We start from the raw sequence: 17,758 nt of genomic DNA on the forward strand, positions 1-17,758 counted from the left end.
GTGCAGATACTAGGAGAAGTATGAAGCTCGCATGGGTCAACCCCTTTGCCTTCGTCATCTATCAACGCACCAATCACACCACCCGTTCTCTCACCCACCAATAGGAAGCTAGGAATCCCCATGCGTCGTTTGCGTACACAGACAAATAACATGGCAGACCGTTCTGAAAAGCATATTTAAATTTTCAAAATATACTTCGAATAGTCTAAATATTCAACTCGTTTCCAAGGATTACGAGGTATTTTTTTTTGTGCTTTGCAGCCGATATAAACCCCTGGTTATGGAATTATGGCACGAGCTCCTGGGCACTTCTGCGCCGTCCAATGTCTGCATTCTGGCCTTGACAGTATTCGTGGCCGTCTATTATCTAATGCACACATTTCGCAAACACCAGGATTTCTCCAATATTCCTCCTGGTCCTAAACCATGGCCAATAGTTGGAAATTTCGGCGGGTTTCTGGTTCCCAATTTCATCTGGAGGAGGTTTGGAGGCTGGGGAGGGAAGGACGTCCCAAAGTCCAAGACACGAGCTCTAATTTCGCCTCAAGTTATTATCACGGAACAAGCTAAGGTTTACGGTAACATCTACAGTATGTGGGTAGGGAGTCAGCTGGTAGTAGTACTGAACGGATATGAAGTGGTCAGGGATGCCCTCTCAAACCGGGCAGATGTGTTCTCCGACAGACCAGAGATTCCCACCGTTACCATCATGACAAAGCGGAAAGGTAAGTGCTGCTTCTAGACTCAACCTGTGCGTAATAACGCATGAAAGCGCAATAGTCCATCGATATTGCTGAGTCGATTTTACTCAACGTATGAGCGGTATTGGATGAGCGTTTTGCCCGGTGAATATTCTATTGTTCTATAAAAAAATAAAAATTTAAAAAATAAAATAAGTTGACGCTGGATAGTAAACAATTCCGGAAAAGCCTTTGTGCAAACGAACTTCCAGAAGTAATCAAGGCACTCTCATGTAACAGAAAAATGTAAACGCCTTCGTCGTGGCTTACACCGACGTGTTGCGGCTATATCAGCCTTCATCAGGGTGACAAAGAATAGTGGTGTACAAACAGGTGTATATCCCAACTCTCACAGGAAGTGACTCACTTTATTACCATATGTAATTGCTCAAGTTTTAAAAAAATTGGGGGGAAAAACACATTCAAGATACAAAGATGAAAAAAATAAACATGGCATAACAAGAGAAAGAAATGCAATATCATAAAAGGGAAAAACTAACTGTGTACACGTGAGCTCGTTACCAAACTTAAGAATGGCGAACCAAAAAATAAACCCCATCTTTTACAGGAAATGAGAATAATCCATTTCCTCATTTAGACCTGGCAATACAGTGGCCTTTAGTTTAAAGATCCAGAACGTTTGGCATTTTAGGAGGCGTTTGAGACTATCACCCCCCACCTGCGAGAAATAGGAACCACTTCAATGGCCATGGCTTTAAGAGGGTTTGGGCTGGCATGGCCAATCTGTCTGTAATGTTTAGCCAAAGGATATATGTCGTTAGCTGTCCTTATAGCGTAGGCATGTTCAGACACCCTGTCCTTGAGCCTTCTCTAAGTACGTCCTATGTAAAAGCACCCACCTGGGCAGCCTGTACACCACATAGGCAGCCCAAACTCTCTGAAAGCCATGGCCATTGAAGTGGTCCCCAGTACTCGCAGGGATCTCAAACACCTCCCACCATGCAAAACGTTCTGGATCTTTAAACTAAAGGCCACTGTATTGCCAGGTCTAAATGAGGAAATTGATTATTCTCCTTTCCTGTAAAAGATGGGGTTTATTTTTTGGTTCTCCATTCTTAAGTTTGGTAACATGAGGTCACATGTACACAGTTAGTTTTTCCCTTTTGTGATATTGCATTTCTTTTGTGGTGTTGCATTCTTGTTATTGTTATTCTATGTTCTTTTAGTTTATCTTCATATCTTGAATGTGTTGTCTTTCTCCAAGTTTCTTTACTTCATCAATTACATACAGTATGGTAATGAATTGAATCACTTCCTGTGAGAGTTGGGATATACACCTGTTTGTTCACAGCTATTCTTTGTCACCTTGATGAAGGCTGTAGCCACAACACGTCTGTTTTTTTTTATTCTTGCCAGGCATAAGCCGTAAAACATAAATGCTTTAAAAAAGATTCCACTACATGAGAGGGCCTTGATTGGAAGTGTGTTTGAACAAAGGCTGTTCTGGCATTGTTTACTATCCAGCATCATCTTCTTTTTGTTTTATAGTATTTCATCCCATGATCAAAGAGCACCTCATGGATGGACTATAAACAAAAGAAGCCCTCATCTCCTTTGTCTCTATTCTATTGTTCTATTATTCTATTCAGTTGTTCTATTCAATTGTTCTATTTGATTGGTATGTTCTATTAGATTGTTATGTTATTCTATTGTTCTGTTCCATTCTAGTGTTATATTATATTGTTATATTATATTGTTATATTATATCGTCGGTCTGTTCTCTTGTATTGTTCTCTTGTATTGTTCTATTATATTGCTCTATTCTATTGTTCTATTCTATTCGTCTGTTCTATTCTATTGGTATTTTCTATTCTGTTGCTCTATTTTTATGTTATATTGTTCTATTCTATTGGTCTGTTATATTCTATTATTATATTCTATGGCTATATTATATTCTATTGTTCTATTATATTGTTCTGTTAAATTCTATTGTTCTATTATATTATATTGTTATATTCTATTGTTCTATTATATTGTTCTGTTAAATTCTATTGTTCTATTATATTATATTGTTATATTCTAGTGTTATATTCTATTGGTCTGTTATATTATATTGTTCTATTATATTATATTGTTATATTCTAGTGTGATATTATAATGGTCTGTTATATTGTTATATTCTATTATTCTCATCAAAAGTCTTGGAAGCAGAAAAGGAAAGAGACATTTAATTTTGCTCTGTAAATAATTACATATGTGTACTAGTGCATAGTGACAGCACTATTAACCGTCCTCGCCTCTTGTCATTTCTCTGAACCTTAGGCATAGTTTTTGCACCTTATGGACCAGTATGGAGAAGGCAGCGCAAGTTCTGCCACACCACGCTGCGGAACTTTGGCCTGGGCAAGTTGAGCCTGGAGCCCTGTATCCTTGAGGGGCTGGCTGTGGTCAAATCTGAGCTGCTGCGTCTCAGCGAGGAAGATACTGAGGGTTCAGGAGTGGACCTGACCCCTCTGATAACTAACTCTGTGTCCAACGTAATCTCCTACATCGCTCTGGGCCAGCGCTTCCACCACACTGACCGGGAGTTTGGCGCCCTGCTGGACCTGATGGCCCGCGGCCTAGAGATCATCGCCAACAGGTAGCCTAGAGGTTAGAGATGTGGATCAGTAGCCGGAAGGTTGACTGGTTCAAATACGTGGGAACTGAACTGATAACTGGAGAGCTGCTGGTCCTCTGATCTCAAGTAGAAGTTCCTGCTGTGTGCCCTTAAGCGCTTAACACATTTCAGTTTCTCCCAGAAAACAGGCAGTAACGTATTTATTCTACTCTATTCTATTCTAACAGCGCGGCGGTCCTCATCAATGTCTTCCCCCTGCTCTACTACCTGCCCTTCGGTGTCTTCAGAGAGGTACGGCAAGTGGAAAGGGACATCACTGCTTTCCTGAAACAGATCATCACCAGACACAGGGAGACGTTAGATCCAGCCAACCCCAGAGATCTTATAGACATGTACCTGGTAGAGATGCTGGCCCAGGAGGCCGCTGGGGAGACGGACAGTAGCTTTTCAGAGGACTATCTATTCTACATCATAGGAGACCTCTTCATCGCTGGTACTGATACCACCACCAACACAGTGCTGTGGATGATGCTCTACATGGTCGTGTATCCAGATATCCAAGGTACTACATCAGAAAGAGGGGTGTGGAGGACCAGTTCAATGGAACCTAAAGAGAACTCCTTGTTGAAGCATGATGAAGTATAGTACCCAATCATAATGCAATGTGTAACATATCTAGTGTCCTGTTTCCCAATGCACGTTGCTTTGTAATAATGTTTTCCATGTCATTTGTACCCGTTCACGCCACAGAGAGGGTGCAGGCGGAGATCGATGCAGTGGTGGGCCCAGACAGGGTCCCGTCTCTCACTGATAAAGGCAGCCTGCCGTTCACAGAGGCCACCATCATGGAGGTGCAGAGGATGACTGTGGTGGTCCCCCTGGCCATCCCTCACATGGCCTCAGAGACCACAGGTGAGGAGAGAGAAACCCATACTAGTCATTCTAATTCTATGGTAGAACCTGACTCTCCCGTTATGCACAGTCAGATCAATAAAGTTGTATTGAATTGCTTTCTCAACAACTTGGTCAGTCAGTTCCACCAGACCAACACTACAACAGGGACTAGGCTGCTGCAGCAGAAACAGGAGAGTACAACCCTTTCGCTATGGTTCGTCTGTTGTTGTCTTGCAGAGTTCCGTGGCTATACGATCCCTAAGGGCACAGTGATCATCCCCAACCTGTGGTCTGTCCATAGGGATCCCACTGTGTGGGAGGAGCCAGACGACTTCAACCCCTCTCGTTTCCTAGACGACCAGGGGAATCTCCTGAGGAAAGAGTGCTTCATACCGTTCGGAATAGGTAAGTTGTTCGGCAGTCTCTCTCGACAGACGTATGTGGGGTGTCCCATTAGCGACTTGCTCTACGATTGGCAAACGGGAGTGTAGTTACACGGTATACACGGAGTATGAAGCCTTTCTACTGTGGACATTTACAGTTAGGCTCCTGTAAAATCCACTGAAACAAGGTTCAAACGGTTAGTTTACAATCTCACTGGATTGTTGAAGTCCCATACTACCCCTACATGAGTATGAAGCAGTTAGGCCACGACTGAACATTTCAATCATTTGATTTCACAGTCTTACTTGATTATTGGAATGCACTTAGTATGACACATGACTTAATGTGCATCTTTACAGTGTTCTCTCCCTCTCTTTCCCAGGCCGCAGGGTGTGTATGGGCGAGCAGCTGGCTAAGATGGAGCTGTTTCTGATGTTCACCAGCCTGCTGCAGGCCTTCAGTTTTAGACTGCCCGAGGGGCTGGCCCCTCCTCCCATGCACGGGCGCTTTGGCCTCACCCTGGCCCCCTGCTCATACACTGTGATTGTGAGGCCCCGGCGATGAGGCCACCAGACGAACAACAACCGCTGACACTGTAATTAAGCCATAAGGCACAAGAGGAAGTGGTGTATCATGAATACAGTCACAGGTAAACGGCGTTAGTTGGCCCGATGCGACAGCATCAGCCAGTCAACCCATTTGTCTGTGACTGTATTCATGATACTGCCTCGTGCCTTATTGCTTTTATAAAACTGTTGCTAAAATAACAATTAATTACATATTTTAATTAAAACAGTATGTTGATAAGTCATACTATTTAATTCTTCCACCAGAAGATATAGTCCAGACAAAAATCAGGTTTTTAGTTATTTTTGTCATGTTGCTACCGATGCCACCCAGTCTTCATTTTTTTTTGCATAGTTGCTATGCAAAGGTACCGGGAGTTCATTCTAAACAAAATGGGTGCAATGCAGGGGGACCATGTCTGTTCCAAGGACCCTATGTTCCCAGGGCCCCATGTTCCCAGGGCCCCATGTTCCCAGGGCCTAATGTTCCCAGGGCCCCATGTTCCCAGGGCCTAATGGTCCCAGGGCCTAATGTTCCCAGGGCCTAATGTTCCCAGGGCCCCATGTTCCCAGGGCCTAATGTTCCCAGGGCCTAATGTTCCCAGGGCCCCATGTTCCCAGGGCCTAATGTTCCCTCAACCATTTTTTTCCTTCAGCTCTATCTTCTAAACATGACAACAGTAAATATTAAAGACAAAAACCTTCTGTCATGTAATAAAATATTTTACATAGCTTATATTTTTCATACCCTTTGTATTTTGGTGCGTTAATCCACTGTTACTGATGGCCAGTATTCTGTTACATGTTTTTGAAATATGTATTTCAATTACTTGAGTATTTTGTCATTTGTATTTCACTGGACTGAAATAAGTTTAAAAATCAAAAATTATTTTGAATATCTATTGCATTATGATCTTGATGTGCTTTAATGCATCTGTTGCGCACACTATTCTTGTCTTTCAATAGAAAGTGATCTTGCATCCTATCAAACTACAATGCTATTATTGACTAATTTCTATATCAGAGCAATAGTAGGAATCTAATAAAACACACCACATCAAAACTGTGTGAAAGGTCATGGAACGGGCTAAATAGTCACGTGACCACTGCCACACAACGACCTTCCTACTTTCCATGGTGTCTGAGTGTCAGTCTGCCTGTACGTTCAGCCACAGCCAGCTCCTTCATTCTGGTGCGGTCCTCTCCGCATTGCAAACCATGGCTTTCTTCACTCACCAAGTCATCAGAGGTCTCTCCTCTTCTGCAGTCCGAAATGCAGCGATCAAACACGTTACGATCATCGGGGGTGGTCAGATGGGTGCAGGTATCGCACAGGTAGTTAACTGTTAATGACAGAAGTTTGTTTGCTAACATTAGCTTGCTACAGAGGCTAACTAGCTATCTTGTAAGCTAACCAGCTGTGTAGCTAACGCTGCAAGACTAGCTAACAAGCCAGTTAAATATAGCAATGAAGTGCACGAACTTACCGACTACTGTTGGTTAGTTAAACGCTAGTTTGCCATTAGCTAGCTTGTTAGATACCCACTTGAGAAGCCAACCAAGGCAATTCAGGGGATAAGTTGTGCAGGCTAATCAGTAACACAACTCTGTATTATAAGCAACGGTTGTTCATGTCTGGGTAAGAAGTACAGTATGTCTCACAAACTGTCTCAGGTTGATCAGTGCACAACACAGATGGTGAAGACAGCAGCAGGAGGTGGCCTTTGACCTCTTATCTACTTTAGCTAGCTAGTTATAGAAGGGATTTTGTTACCTACCTGAAATGTCCTTCAATTCAGGAGTTCTATTACCAAAGTGACTTTTTGACAGTCCAACCTGGTGAACACCTGTCCCACCCACTCACTACTCGCACTTGTGTTCCCCCTTTCTAATAGGTTGCTGCTACAACAGGCCATTCGGTGGTGCTAGTTGACACAAATGAGGAAATCCTGAAGAAATCCGCCAAGGGAATAGAAGGCAGCCTGAAGAGGGTGGTCAAGAAGAAGTTCGCTGACAAGCCAGATGTTAGTCACTAATATGTTAATGTTGCTGTTTCCAATGAGGAAATGTTGGCAGAACTTAATTGACAGTCATCATCATGTATGTTACAGGCAGGAGCAGAGTTTATTGCCAAGGTGATGGCCAACGTGTCCATATCGACAGACGCAGCGTCTGTGGTGGGGAGTACAGACTTGGTGCTGGAGGCCATTGTGGAGAACCTCAAGATCAAACAGGGCCTCTTTGGTGCTCTGGACAAAGTGGCACCAGCGTAAGTATGACCGACTAGGGCTTGAACCTGTGTCTCCTACACACCACAAGACTGTCTTACCCCACTGAGCTGAATCGTAGGCATTAGCTTGTGGGTCCAACCCATGTCTTTGGTCTGAAGGTTACTCGCCAGGCGAGTGTGAATCCAAACCACATAAGCACTGTCCTGTCTCCGCTGCCTGTGACTTTGTCAATAACCATAGGAGTTAGCGATCGATGATCAGTGTTGAGATGAACGTCAAGCCAGAGCAGGTGCTGTTTGATGAGAAAACATTTGTTGTTGCATTTCAGCTTGTTTTTCTAATCTTACTATAAAGCTATGCCGGTATCCTTGAAATGTGCTTAAAATAGACTATTTTAAAACTATTCTAATTTAAATAAAATATTTCAAAAGGAAAGGCATTGTGTGTCCCACATAATTGATGTTACTAATTGGGATGCACCTCATGGGGGTTTGCTTGTTGCCTGATGTTTTTGGTTCCTCTATTTTAAGACACACCATTTTCGCCAGCAACACATCCTCTCTGCCCATCACCGACATAGCCAGCTCCACCAGCAGGCTGGACAGATTTGGAGGGCTGCACTTCTTCAACCCCGTCCCCATGATGAAGCTGGTAGAGGTAAGGATCAATAGTGTGGTGTACATTTTAGGACATCTCCTCCCTATGATAAGTATATAGTCTCCCGCAAAGCAGTTATTTTTTTGTGTCATGATGGCGATGTTTAAATTAGAAACATATGTAAGTTGCTTTAAAAAATGACACTGGGCTTGCTCTCCTTATCAACAAGATTCAATTGAAAGATGTTAATTAGTTTACGTGACCTCTTCAGGTGATTGGAACATCAGCCACAAGCCAGGACACCTTCGATTCCCTCCTCGCTTTCAGCAAAGCACTGGGAAAGACGCCAGTGTCCTGCAAAGTAAGATCCTCACTCATTTGAACAAAAATAAAGTATTTCGCTAGTATTGTACACCTTTTAAAGATAATGCAGTGACATACCATATTACACCATACATTATGTCCATCATATGCCGTTCAGATGCGTTATAAACGGTTCACTAACGTCAGTATGTTATGTTCATCTCCAGGACACTCCTGGGTTCATTGTGAACCGTCTGCTGGTGCCCTACATGATGGAAGCCATCAGGCTACATGAGAGAGGTACACCACCAAATGTTTTGCCTGTATATGAATGAAAATTGCATCAGCGCCAAGAGGGATGTGACAAACGGTTATGTATGAACATCTATGGTTAACAAAACATAGTTGTCTGTATATGAAACCGTTGTCACCCTTTATTCAAAGTCAATGGCTGAGTGTGTGTGTGTGTGTGTGTGTGTGTGTGTGCTCTTCTCGTCAGGCCACGGGTCAAAGGAGGACATTGATATTGCCATGAAGCTGGGAGCTGGGTATCCCATGGGGCCCTTTGAGCTGCTGGACTACGTAGGACTGGACACGGCTAAGTTCATCATGGACGGTGAGTGTTGGGCTGCTTCACAAGTGTGTTCCGATTACAGAGTGATTTCAGTACCAGTTAAAATAGGACTATATTAGCAGCTAGGAACAGGCCCAATCGAAATAACTGCATGTCATATAGCACAGGGGCAGAGCACTGTTTTGGTTATAGAATGGTGAGATGGACGAGAGGTGCCGGTGGTCTTTGAAAATGGTGATGAATAATTTGAAGAAACAAAAACATCAAATGAAGTAGATGCAGGTAGTGTAAAACCAATGCAAAAGCAGTTAGTTAAAGTGAACCGTTTGTGTTGATAACTTGATTCCAGGCTGGGTTGAGAAGGATCCTGACAACCCGCTGATGCAGCCCAGTGAGATGCTGAACAAGCTGGTGGCCGAGGGCAAGTTCGGCAAGAAGACCGGAGAGGGCTTCTACAAGTACAAGTAACCCTACCCCAGAATCAACACGAGCTGGAGCCTGTTCATTAAGGCACACCGTGACAAAACGGAAAATGAAAATAAGCGCTTCCGATTGGACAAGATCATGTAGTCCCTCCCAGTACTGATAAGGGCATGAATGATAATAGAAAAAAACGCGGGTTAATTTTGACAACGGTAGAACAGAGATGCAGCTGGTACGACCCACGGTGCCTTCCTGAAGAATGGTAGACCGATGTTATCAATTCAAATCTGTCTTTTGACTGTATATTCTGAATGTCATCTTTATGTGTGGTTTGTAAGTAACTGAGTTTGTGGCATTAAACTGACTTTTCCAAATGCTTCCCATAGGTTGTTCTGCGATTTCTATTCATACAGTTGTTTTCTAGGGATGGATTTGCCTCTGGACATTTGAGCCAACACACCCTGCCATTAATAATACCCAGTGCATTCAGAAAGTATTCAGACCCCTTGACTTTTTCCAAATTTTGTTACATTACAGCCTTATTCTAAAATGTATTGGATTGTTTTGTGTCCTCATCAATCTACAGACAATACCCCATAACGACAAAGCAACAACAGGTTTTTATAAATTTTTGCAAATGTATTAAATAAATGGAAATATCACATTTAAATAAGTATTCAGACCCTTTACTCGGTACTTTGTTGAAGCACCGTTGGCAGCGATTACAGCCTCTTATTCTTGGGTATGATGCTAACAAGCATGGCACACCTGTATTTGGGGAGATTCTCCCATTCTTCTCAGCAGATCCTCAAGCTCTGTCAGGTTGGATGGGGAGCATTGCTGCACAGCTATTTTCAGGTCTCTCCAGAGATGTTAGATCGGGTTCAAGGACATTCAGGGACTTGTCCTGAAGCCACTCCTGTGTTGTCTCGGCTGTGTGCTTAGGGTCATTGTCCTGTTGGAAGGTGAACCTTGGCTACAGTCAGGTCCTGAGTGCTCTGGAGCAGGCTTTCATCATGGATCTCTGTACTTTGCTCTGTTCATCTTTCCCTCGATCCTGACTAGTCTCCCAGTCCCTGCCGCTAAAAAACAGATGTGACGCTTAGCATTCTTGTTTCTCATGGCCTGAGAGTCCTTTAGGTGCCTTTTAGCAAACTCCAAGCGGGCTGTCATGTGCCTTTTACTAAGGGGTGGCTTCCGTCTGGCCACTCTACCATAAATGCCTGATTGGTGGAGTGCTGCAGAGATGGTTGCCCTTCCTCCACAGAGGAACTCTATAGCTCTGTCAGAGTGACCATTGGGTTTTGGGTCACCTCCCTGACCAGGGCACTTCTCCCCTGATTGCTCAGTTTGGCCAAACAGCCATCTCTGGAAAGAGTCTTGATGGTTCCAAACTTCTTCTATTTAAGAATGATGGAGGCCACCATGTTCTTGGGGACCTTCAATGCTGCAGAAATGTGCCCCAGATCTGTGCCTCGACACAATCCTGTGTCAGAGCTCTACGGACAAATCCTTCAACGTTTTGGCTTGGTTTTTGCTCTGACATGCGGTCAACTGTGGGACCTTATATAGACAGGTGTGCCTTTCCAAATCATGTCCAATCAACTGAATTTACCACAGGTGGACTCCCAAGTTGTAGAAACATCTGAAAGATTATACATGGAAACAGGATGCACTTGAGCTCAATTTCGAGTCTCATAGCAAAGGGTCTGAATACTTATGTACTTAAAAAAAAAAATATATCAAAAATGTATAACCTGTTTTTGCTTTACCATGGGGTATTGTGTGTAGGGATTTTTAAAAAAATGTTTAGAATAAGGCTGTAATGTAACAATGTGGAAAAAGGGAAGGGGTCTGAATACTTTCTGAATGAACTGTATGGTCAGTCAACAACCCATGTGTGTTCAACCCCACTGTTCATTTCCAATATTGTTTCAAGAGTTCCTTTGATGTTATCCCTACTACTCAATTCGAAAATATTACCCTCTTTATATCCCGGCATTAAATTGATCATCTTGGATACATGAGACATCACATCTCACCCTTTTCCATGGATTTCACAGTTTAAGAGCAGCTTCAATACTCGAGGTAGATTTTCCCTTTTGTCAGCATAGCTGTAAGACTGTATGAACGTAACCTCCGTCTCGGCATGCTGCTGGAGTTTTAATTGGTCGGTTTTAGAGCCTTTTGAAGTTTCCCCTCGAGATTTGAATGATTTATAGTCAATAATTCCACTTGGTAGTTCTATTTTAGACCACTAAGTGGCAGTGTTGTCAAATGCAGAATTTCTGGATAGGAATCATATGATGGGCCGACAAGCTACAAGATTATTGGGCTGGTTTTCTGGAAAGAGATTTAGCCCTACACTAAAAACAATGCTCAATGAAGAATCGGTTCTTAGACTGAACTAAGACTAGGTTTAATCTCTCTCCTGTAATTAAGGTACACCTTCTATCGCATAAATCTGGTCGGGAGATCAAATGAGCCAATGCCTTTTTATTTTTCTTAAAAAAACAAAACATGTTGAAACTGTTAAAATGTGACCACTTGGGAAGCAAAGTGCTTATGCCAAGATGACAGTGATTCAAAATACGACAATGAATAAAAAATGCATCAAGTAATACTAAAAATAGAGCATAAAATCAATGAAATGTTACAGAAATGCATGGAATAAACAACATGGGCAAAAAGACCACAGTTACCAGATAGAGAAGAGAAAAGTCCATCACAATCAAGCTTGGGGTCAATTCAGGAAGTACACTGAAATCCCAACTCCAACTTCTCTTCAATGCTTTCCAATGAGGAAAATGTCAAATTGCAATTGGATTTTGGTTAACTTTCTGAATTGACTGGAATTGACCCCAACCGCGATCGCAATAAAATGAACACTGCCAAGTGCTGGGGTAAATATATATCTGCTTCATTTGTCAGTTTAGAACAATAAAATATAGGCCTCTGAGCAACCACTTGCCTTTGTCCTAACGTTGCCTGTAAAAATACCAAGAAAAGTGACATATCCTGACAGTTTCTTTAAAAAGTACACATACTGAGCTTTATCTTACATCTGAGCAAGACTCGAGTCAAGGTCACTATTTGTTACAAATAGTATCAAAAGAAGCCTTAATTTTCATTTCTCTGCAAGACCCTTTAACAAGAAAACAAATGGCTTTCCTGTGTTCAAAGCTTATTTTCATATATACCAGTATATATATATATAAAAAAAAACATTCACTGAAAATATACACCGAGAAATTTAAACCAAGTTCAAAATACAAAAAAAGCATTCAATTAATTCCAACTCAAAAGTAAAAGCTATAATCATAAAATGTTGATATTTTTTGCACCAACTGGTCGTTAATAAAAAACAAAATGGAGGACAGGAGCCGTGAGACGATGGTTCCTTGACAACATGTGATTGACATCCCTCCATCTTCCTTGTGATAGTGCAGTCAGTCTAAAGAGGTGTTGGGTCAGGCCGCATGTGGTCTGAAATCCAGTGAGAGAGGGGAAAGGGGAGTGTTGATGGGTCGAACATAGTGGGCTGTACAAAGGAAAGGAACGGAGGTGGCAAATAACTTAGGAATAACTTAGAAACAGGTGTTGGGGTATGTTTGGGGAGGTGTTAATTGTGTTTGACAAAGTGAAATCGCTGAACTGTTTTCAGAAGAAAAAAAGGCGTGAGGGGGCTGGGGAGTGAGGGGGCTGGGGAGTGAGGGGGCTGGGGAGTGAGGGGGCTGGGGAGTTTGCATGCGGTTGGATGATGGTCTTTAGTAGTGATTGTCTTGTTCAGCTCAGAGTTTCTACAGCAGATAGGAGAGTCACTGCAGGAGAGGAGTATAAAGTCAAGTTCCTCTGAGAACAGGAGTTGAGGCTTGGGGGTCGGGGATAAGATGGAATCTAGCAGGCCTCCATCTCTAACAGAGGGGCCATAGCTGCTGCCTTCGCTTTGCACGACGTGGAGAAAGCGTTCCGTTTTCCTCCTGAAGGACAGAGAGAGAAACATTGTCAGTTCAATGGGCAACAACAGATGGCCTAAACGTGTCCATAGTGATTGCTGTTATAGGTCATTTGCGAGTGCTGGCTGTCTTTCATACTGGTCAGAAACAGAGAGATGCAATGCACTTATAACCCTGTTCAGTCTGAGGGAAAATCCCTCACTAACTAAAAAGGAGCTGAAACATATGAAGCCACAACAACACATTGCTGTCAACGTCGTCTGAAACCAGACAGTCTCACACATCCCACATACATTGAATGAGTGCTGCATCCTCACAATGCTACACACACACACACACACACACACACACACACACACACACACACACACACACACACACACACACACACACACACACACACACACACACACACACACACACACACACACACACACACACACACACACACACTACAGAGGACCTGGACGAGTGAAGGAGCACTACAGTTCTGCCATCTTCAGAGAGCAGTAATGGCGTTGCCGACTGAACATTAGGTCGTAGGTTAGTGACAGGATGTGGGTTGGCATTAGCTTTGATCTCACTCTGACATCAGGTCACTGTGACCCAAGCTGGCTCCATCTGCTCTGCCCCCCTCTCTGACTGACACCCTGATGTCATCTACCTACTGCTACCGCTCTCTCTCTGAACGCAACCAGCTATCTAGTTAGGATACAGCTTCTTGTTGACATTTCTGCTGCCACCGCTGTGTGTGGGCTGTGGGGAGGTAGAGAGAGTCTTCTCAAGCTGAGAAGGCACTTTACAGGGCCTTCTAAAAAGCCCCGCCGGCCACCATCCACCCATCCATGCAAGGGAAATTGTTTGTCAAACCACAAAAGTGGTTTTGCTCAAAATACTGGTCTACGGCGAACATAGCTAAAAGAGTTAGCCTCAGTTATTGACGGACGGGCGGTGTTGGTTATTTTCCAGCATCAAATAGAATCCGTGATCAAAGAGAGAGGGGAAAGAGATTCAGAGGTAGATGTCTGACCGGGTAGGGAGTGAAAGATGTGAGGAGAGAAAAGAGAGAGAAGGTGTATTAGTGGAAGGACCGCTCCCTTGTGGTGAGGTCAGAGAAGAAGTGTGTTTTTGTGGGTTGAGAAGTCAGCTGAGCCCTGCAACTCCACCCTGGCACCACACACACACACACACACACACACACACACACACACACACACACACACACACACACACACTCCCCTCCCTCCAGATTGCTTTACCACATGTGGATGAAAGGGAGTGGGACGGAGGCCGCCTTTCCCAGGGATGGCTGACCCTGAGCCTCCCGGGCGGAGGAGAGGAGGTACTGTAGTGAGGGCCGCAGAGAGAGAAAGAGCCTCTGTCGCTGTTTATTTACCTCCACTGCCCCCTTTTTATCCCAGGATCTGAGAGCCCAGCCCTCAGCCCCAGCACCCCCTTCCCGTCCTGGGGAGCTTTTTCCTTCCCTCCCGGCCACAAGATGAAAAGCCCTGGCTTAGTCCTTCCTGTCTTGGGGAAAAAAAGCCTGGGGGGCTGGGGGGTGGAGGGGGCGATGGTGGGGTGTGATGGTGCTGGGTCAGGAGGGGGCATCAGGCCAGGGCTTCACAGCAGACCCACCCAACACACAAACGCCGGGATTCAGAAGCAACTTGACCCCTTCCCTGCCCCCTCTCCCTCTGCCCACCTCCCCTCCCCTCAGTTAGCACTCAGGAATGCCGGCTGGACTTCTTTGCAGGAAATGAAACGCTCCTCTGTTCCAGTGGAGGCCGGGTCCTGGCTCTGGCTCTCTCTCTCCTTGGCCCAGGGAGGGGATGGGAGGTGGGGGGAGCGACTGAGACCAACGGGGCCCAGGCTCTGGGTCTTTGAAGCGTGGGAGGTTAAGATAACTGGCACGGCCCCTCGTCTCTCAATCGCCGCCTCCACCTTACCGGGGCAAATCAAAGAGCCCGCAGCTGGGCCCGTCCCGCCTGCCTTCCTCTACTCCTCCCCTTCTCCTTTCCTCCCCCCCTCCCCCCTCCTTCCCTTCGCTGCAGCGGTGCTCTGGGATTTCTTTTGGTTCCATGAAAAAGGAAAACACAGCCGACAAATTAGTGAAAATAAGCCAAATGGAGCGAGGTGTCTCCAACACAGGCAGGACTGTAGACTTTACCATGGCAGAGGGAGAGAGGGACATTTGGAGGAGGAGGAGAGGAAAAAGAGAAAGAAAGAGTTCTGGGAGAGAGAGGAGAGGAGGAAATGCCAAATCAGCTGACTGATTGTTGCCATGTCTGTCTCGACCACAAAGTCAGCAACCTAGACAGACAATGTTCTAAATTTATGAAATATGAGTTCAGAGATCAACTCCAAATCACAGAAACCCAGGAACTTGTACATCTCGACTGGAATTTACTCCAAGATGGCATTCAAATCTGGAAATAAACCTGAAATTCTTGTAATTTTCTCTGCCAAGTCTCCTAAATGGTCAGAATCAGGTTTTAACACAGCATTGGCTGGATGGAAAGAAAAGGAAAATGGCGGCTATTCAAATCCACCCAGTGATTGAGACAAAGCATTAAGTTCAGGAAACATAGTCAAAACAACCAGGAAAAAAACGGAGATGGCCAACCTTTGCACTGACTGTGCTCCATTTTGGTGAGATAATCACCTTGCTGTGAAGAGTTTAAACTATGGTTTTGTTTGGAGACACCCTCTCGGCTCAGTCAGTCTCACTTTCTCTATTCAATTGTGACAATGCCACAACCGGCAGCCATCAGCTTGAGAAGGAAGAGGTCAAACCGAAGAGGTCAAACTGATGTTTTAAACAACTGGCCTCATCCTGTCAGCACTTTCTCTGGCTGGGGGACAGAACGTTAACAGGAAAACAGGAATAGTTGTGTCTGTCATTTCTAACCTCCAACCAAAAGTCAGGGTGGTTTGGTGGGAGAAACGTTGTTGTTCTTGTCTGGGCTGGGAACCACGGACAATGGTATTGTTGATAACGGTGGGATGTACCGGGGGGGTTCATTTGAAACAGAACGAGGGAGAGGGGGATGAGAAGAAAAGAGAAAGGGATGTGTGTAAAGGAGGTTTCTGTCTATACGAGGCTAGATGAAGGGAGAGGGGAGGGTTTTTGATTGTGGGGAGAGGAACGGTAGGGGGTAAGGCTCCCGCCCACCGAGCCACCAAAAGCCCAAACCTCAGGCATGTGCTGGTGAGACTGGGGTAGAGTTGGGGGTCTGGGGGTAGGAGCCCTGTCTCCTTACCCCTCTACCCACATCTGATGCGCCGTCGCTGGGGGCCCGAGCTGCTGAAGTCTGGCCAAGCGCGGCGTGGTGTAGTGTGGTGTGCCCCCGCAGTACTGCACAGCTACAAAGCTGGAGCTGAGGGCTGGAGGCCAGGGCGGCACTATCAAAGGGCTCGTACAATGACTGCTCCCTCTGCCGCGGCGCACTTCAAAGGAGCTCCACCGCCACTCAGACTCACCATCGGATGGGAGGGAGGGAGAAGAGGGAAGAGAGGGGAGAACGGGGAGGAAAGACGGGACAGAGAGAGAAAGAGAGTAGGAGGAAAGAGAGGGAGAGAAACCCACCTACAATAGGAGCCACATTTTGTTCAGCAGAAGTAGAAACTCAGCCACATCTCAAAACAGAGTTTCGTGTTTATTAAATAGAGAAAGAAAGACCTGCGACCCCTTTCCCCTTCCCATCTCTCCCCTTCCCATCTCTCCCCTTCCCATCTCTCCCCTTCCCATCTCTCCCCTTCCCATCTCTCCCCTTCCCATCTCTCCCCTTCCCATCTCTTCCCTTCCCATCTCTCCCCTTCCCACCTCTCCCCTTCCCATCTCTCCCCTTCCCATCTCTCCCCTTCCCATCTCTCCCCTTCCCATCTCTCCCCTTCCCATCTCTCCCCTTCCCATCTCTTCCCTCTGTTACCTGCGGGCCTTTTATGATCCAGAGATAACGACTCAGAAGGGGGGACGTTTTACAAGGCAGCACACCCCCACCACCCCTTCAATCTGCAGTCTCAAGGAGCCACCGGGGAGAGATAGAGAAGGGGGGAGGGAGGAAGGAGAGGAAGTAGAGAAGACATGACAAAACCTAGCAGGGAGGGAGAGGCTCCCTGCAGCTGGCCAGACCTCGGCACAATAGGCCAGTGACTCAACCAAAACAAGACCCAGACAGACCCAGTCTAAACAGAAAGCCCCACTTTAGGTGATTCGCTGTGTCCCAAATGGCACCCTATTCCCTTTATAGTGCACTACTTTAGGCCAGGACCCATAGGGCTCTGGTCAAAAGTAGTGCACTATAAAGGGAATAGGGTGCCATTGGGGATTGGGGGTGCACAGTTCAGTCGCACACATAAACTAGAAGTCCCCAAGTGCCACTAAGAAGTATCAAAGAGAGCCCTTTTCTCTGAAGGAGGAGAGGCAAGAGATTATGTCCAGGGTTTGACTAAAACACACCTGCATAGTTTAGACATTCCACTACAGCTGCTACACCCCTGGAAGGCCAC

At 45.1% G+C, this 17,758-nt stretch overlaps 3 protein-coding genes across 21 annotated transcripts in view; 2 read left to right on the forward strand and 1 right to left on the reverse strand.

Moving 5' to 3' along the window:
* Positions 1-109: 109 nt before the first annotated feature.
* Positions 110-7,391, forward strand: LOC110497324 (cytochrome P450 2U1). Of its 5 annotated transcripts, XM_036954058.1 has the most exons (9): positions 116-725; positions 3,024-3,342; positions 3,549-3,883; positions 4,072-4,233; positions 4,453-4,620; positions 4,982-5,226; positions 5,310-6,500; positions 7,061-7,189; positions 7,277-7,391. In XM_036954058.1, the coding sequence occupies exons 1-6, from the start codon at positions 281-283 to the stop codon at positions 5,161-5,163; spliced, it is 1,611 nt and encodes a 536-aa protein (XP_036809953.1). In that variant the 5' UTR covers positions 116-280; the 3' UTR covers positions 5,164-5,226; positions 5,310-6,500; positions 7,061-7,189; positions 7,277-7,391. The 5 variants fall into 5 exon arrangements, with proteins under 5 accessions (XP_036809956.1, XP_036809955.1, XP_036809954.1 ...); XM_036954057.1 differs by having other exon boundaries at positions 4,982-6,500; XM_036954060.1 differs by lacking the exons at positions 5,310-6,500; positions 7,061-7,189; positions 7,277-7,391 and having other exon boundaries at positions 111-725; positions 3,549-3,960; positions 4,982-5,180.
* On the forward strand, positions 6,258-9,676 carry LOC110497328 (hydroxyacyl-coenzyme A dehydrogenase, mitochondrial). Its single transcript, XM_021573383.2, has 8 exons — positions 6,258-6,500; positions 7,061-7,189; positions 7,277-7,434; positions 7,927-8,053; positions 8,265-8,354; positions 8,524-8,596; positions 8,796-8,912; positions 9,220-9,676. Exons 1-8 carry the CDS (start codon positions 6,300-6,302, stop codon positions 9,336-9,338), a joined length of 1,014 nt encoding a protein of 337 aa, XP_021429058.2. The 5' UTR covers positions 6,258-6,299; the 3' UTR covers positions 9,339-9,676.
* A 2,093-nt stretch (positions 9,677-11,769) lies between these two features.
* Positions 11,770-17,758, reverse strand: part of LOC110534562 (lymphoid enhancer-binding factor 1) — a 57,518-nt gene continuing 51,529 nt past the window's right edge. For all 15 annotated transcript variants that reach the window (XM_036954072.1, XM_036954076.1, XM_036954071.1 and 12 more), the window contains one exon: positions 11,770-13,273. In XM_036954072.1, coding sequence (XP_036809967.1) covers positions 13,191-13,273 — 83 coding nt within the window. In that variant the 3' untranslated portion in view covers positions 11,770-13,190. The remainder of the gene's footprint in view (positions 13,274-17,758) is intronic.

This window comes from Oncorhynchus mykiss, chromosome 19 (assembly GCF_013265735.2).
Source record: "Oncorhynchus mykiss isolate Arlee chromosome 19, USDA_OmykA_1.1, whole genome shotgun sequence".
NCBI lineage: Eukaryota > Metazoa > Chordata > Actinopteri > Salmoniformes > Salmonidae > Oncorhynchus > Oncorhynchus mykiss.

Coding starts and splice junctions, on each gene's coding strand:
- LOC110497324 (XM_036954057.1), top strand. CDS start 281: ATGGAATTATGGCACGAGCTCCTGGGCACTTCTGCGCCGTCCAATGTC. Junction 726..3,023: donor CATCATGACAAAGCGGAAAG/GTAAGTGCTGCT, acceptor TCTGAACCTTAG/GCATAGTTTTTGCACCTTAT. Junction 4,621..4,981: donor CTTCATACCGTTCGGAATAG/GTAAGTTGTTCG, acceptor TCTCTTTCCCAG/GCCGCAGGGTGTGTATGGGC.
- LOC110497328 (XM_021573383.2), top strand. CDS start 6,300: ATGGTGTCTGAGTGTCAGTCTGCCTGTACGTTCAGCCACAGCCAGCTC. Junction 7,435..7,926: donor CTGGACAAAGTGGCACCAGC/GTAAGTATGACC, acceptor CTCTATTTTAAG/ACACACCATTTTCGCCAGCA. Junction 8,597..8,795: donor CATCAGGCTACATGAGAGAG/GTACACCACCAA, acceptor TCTTCTCGTCAG/GCCACGGGTCAAAGGAGGAC.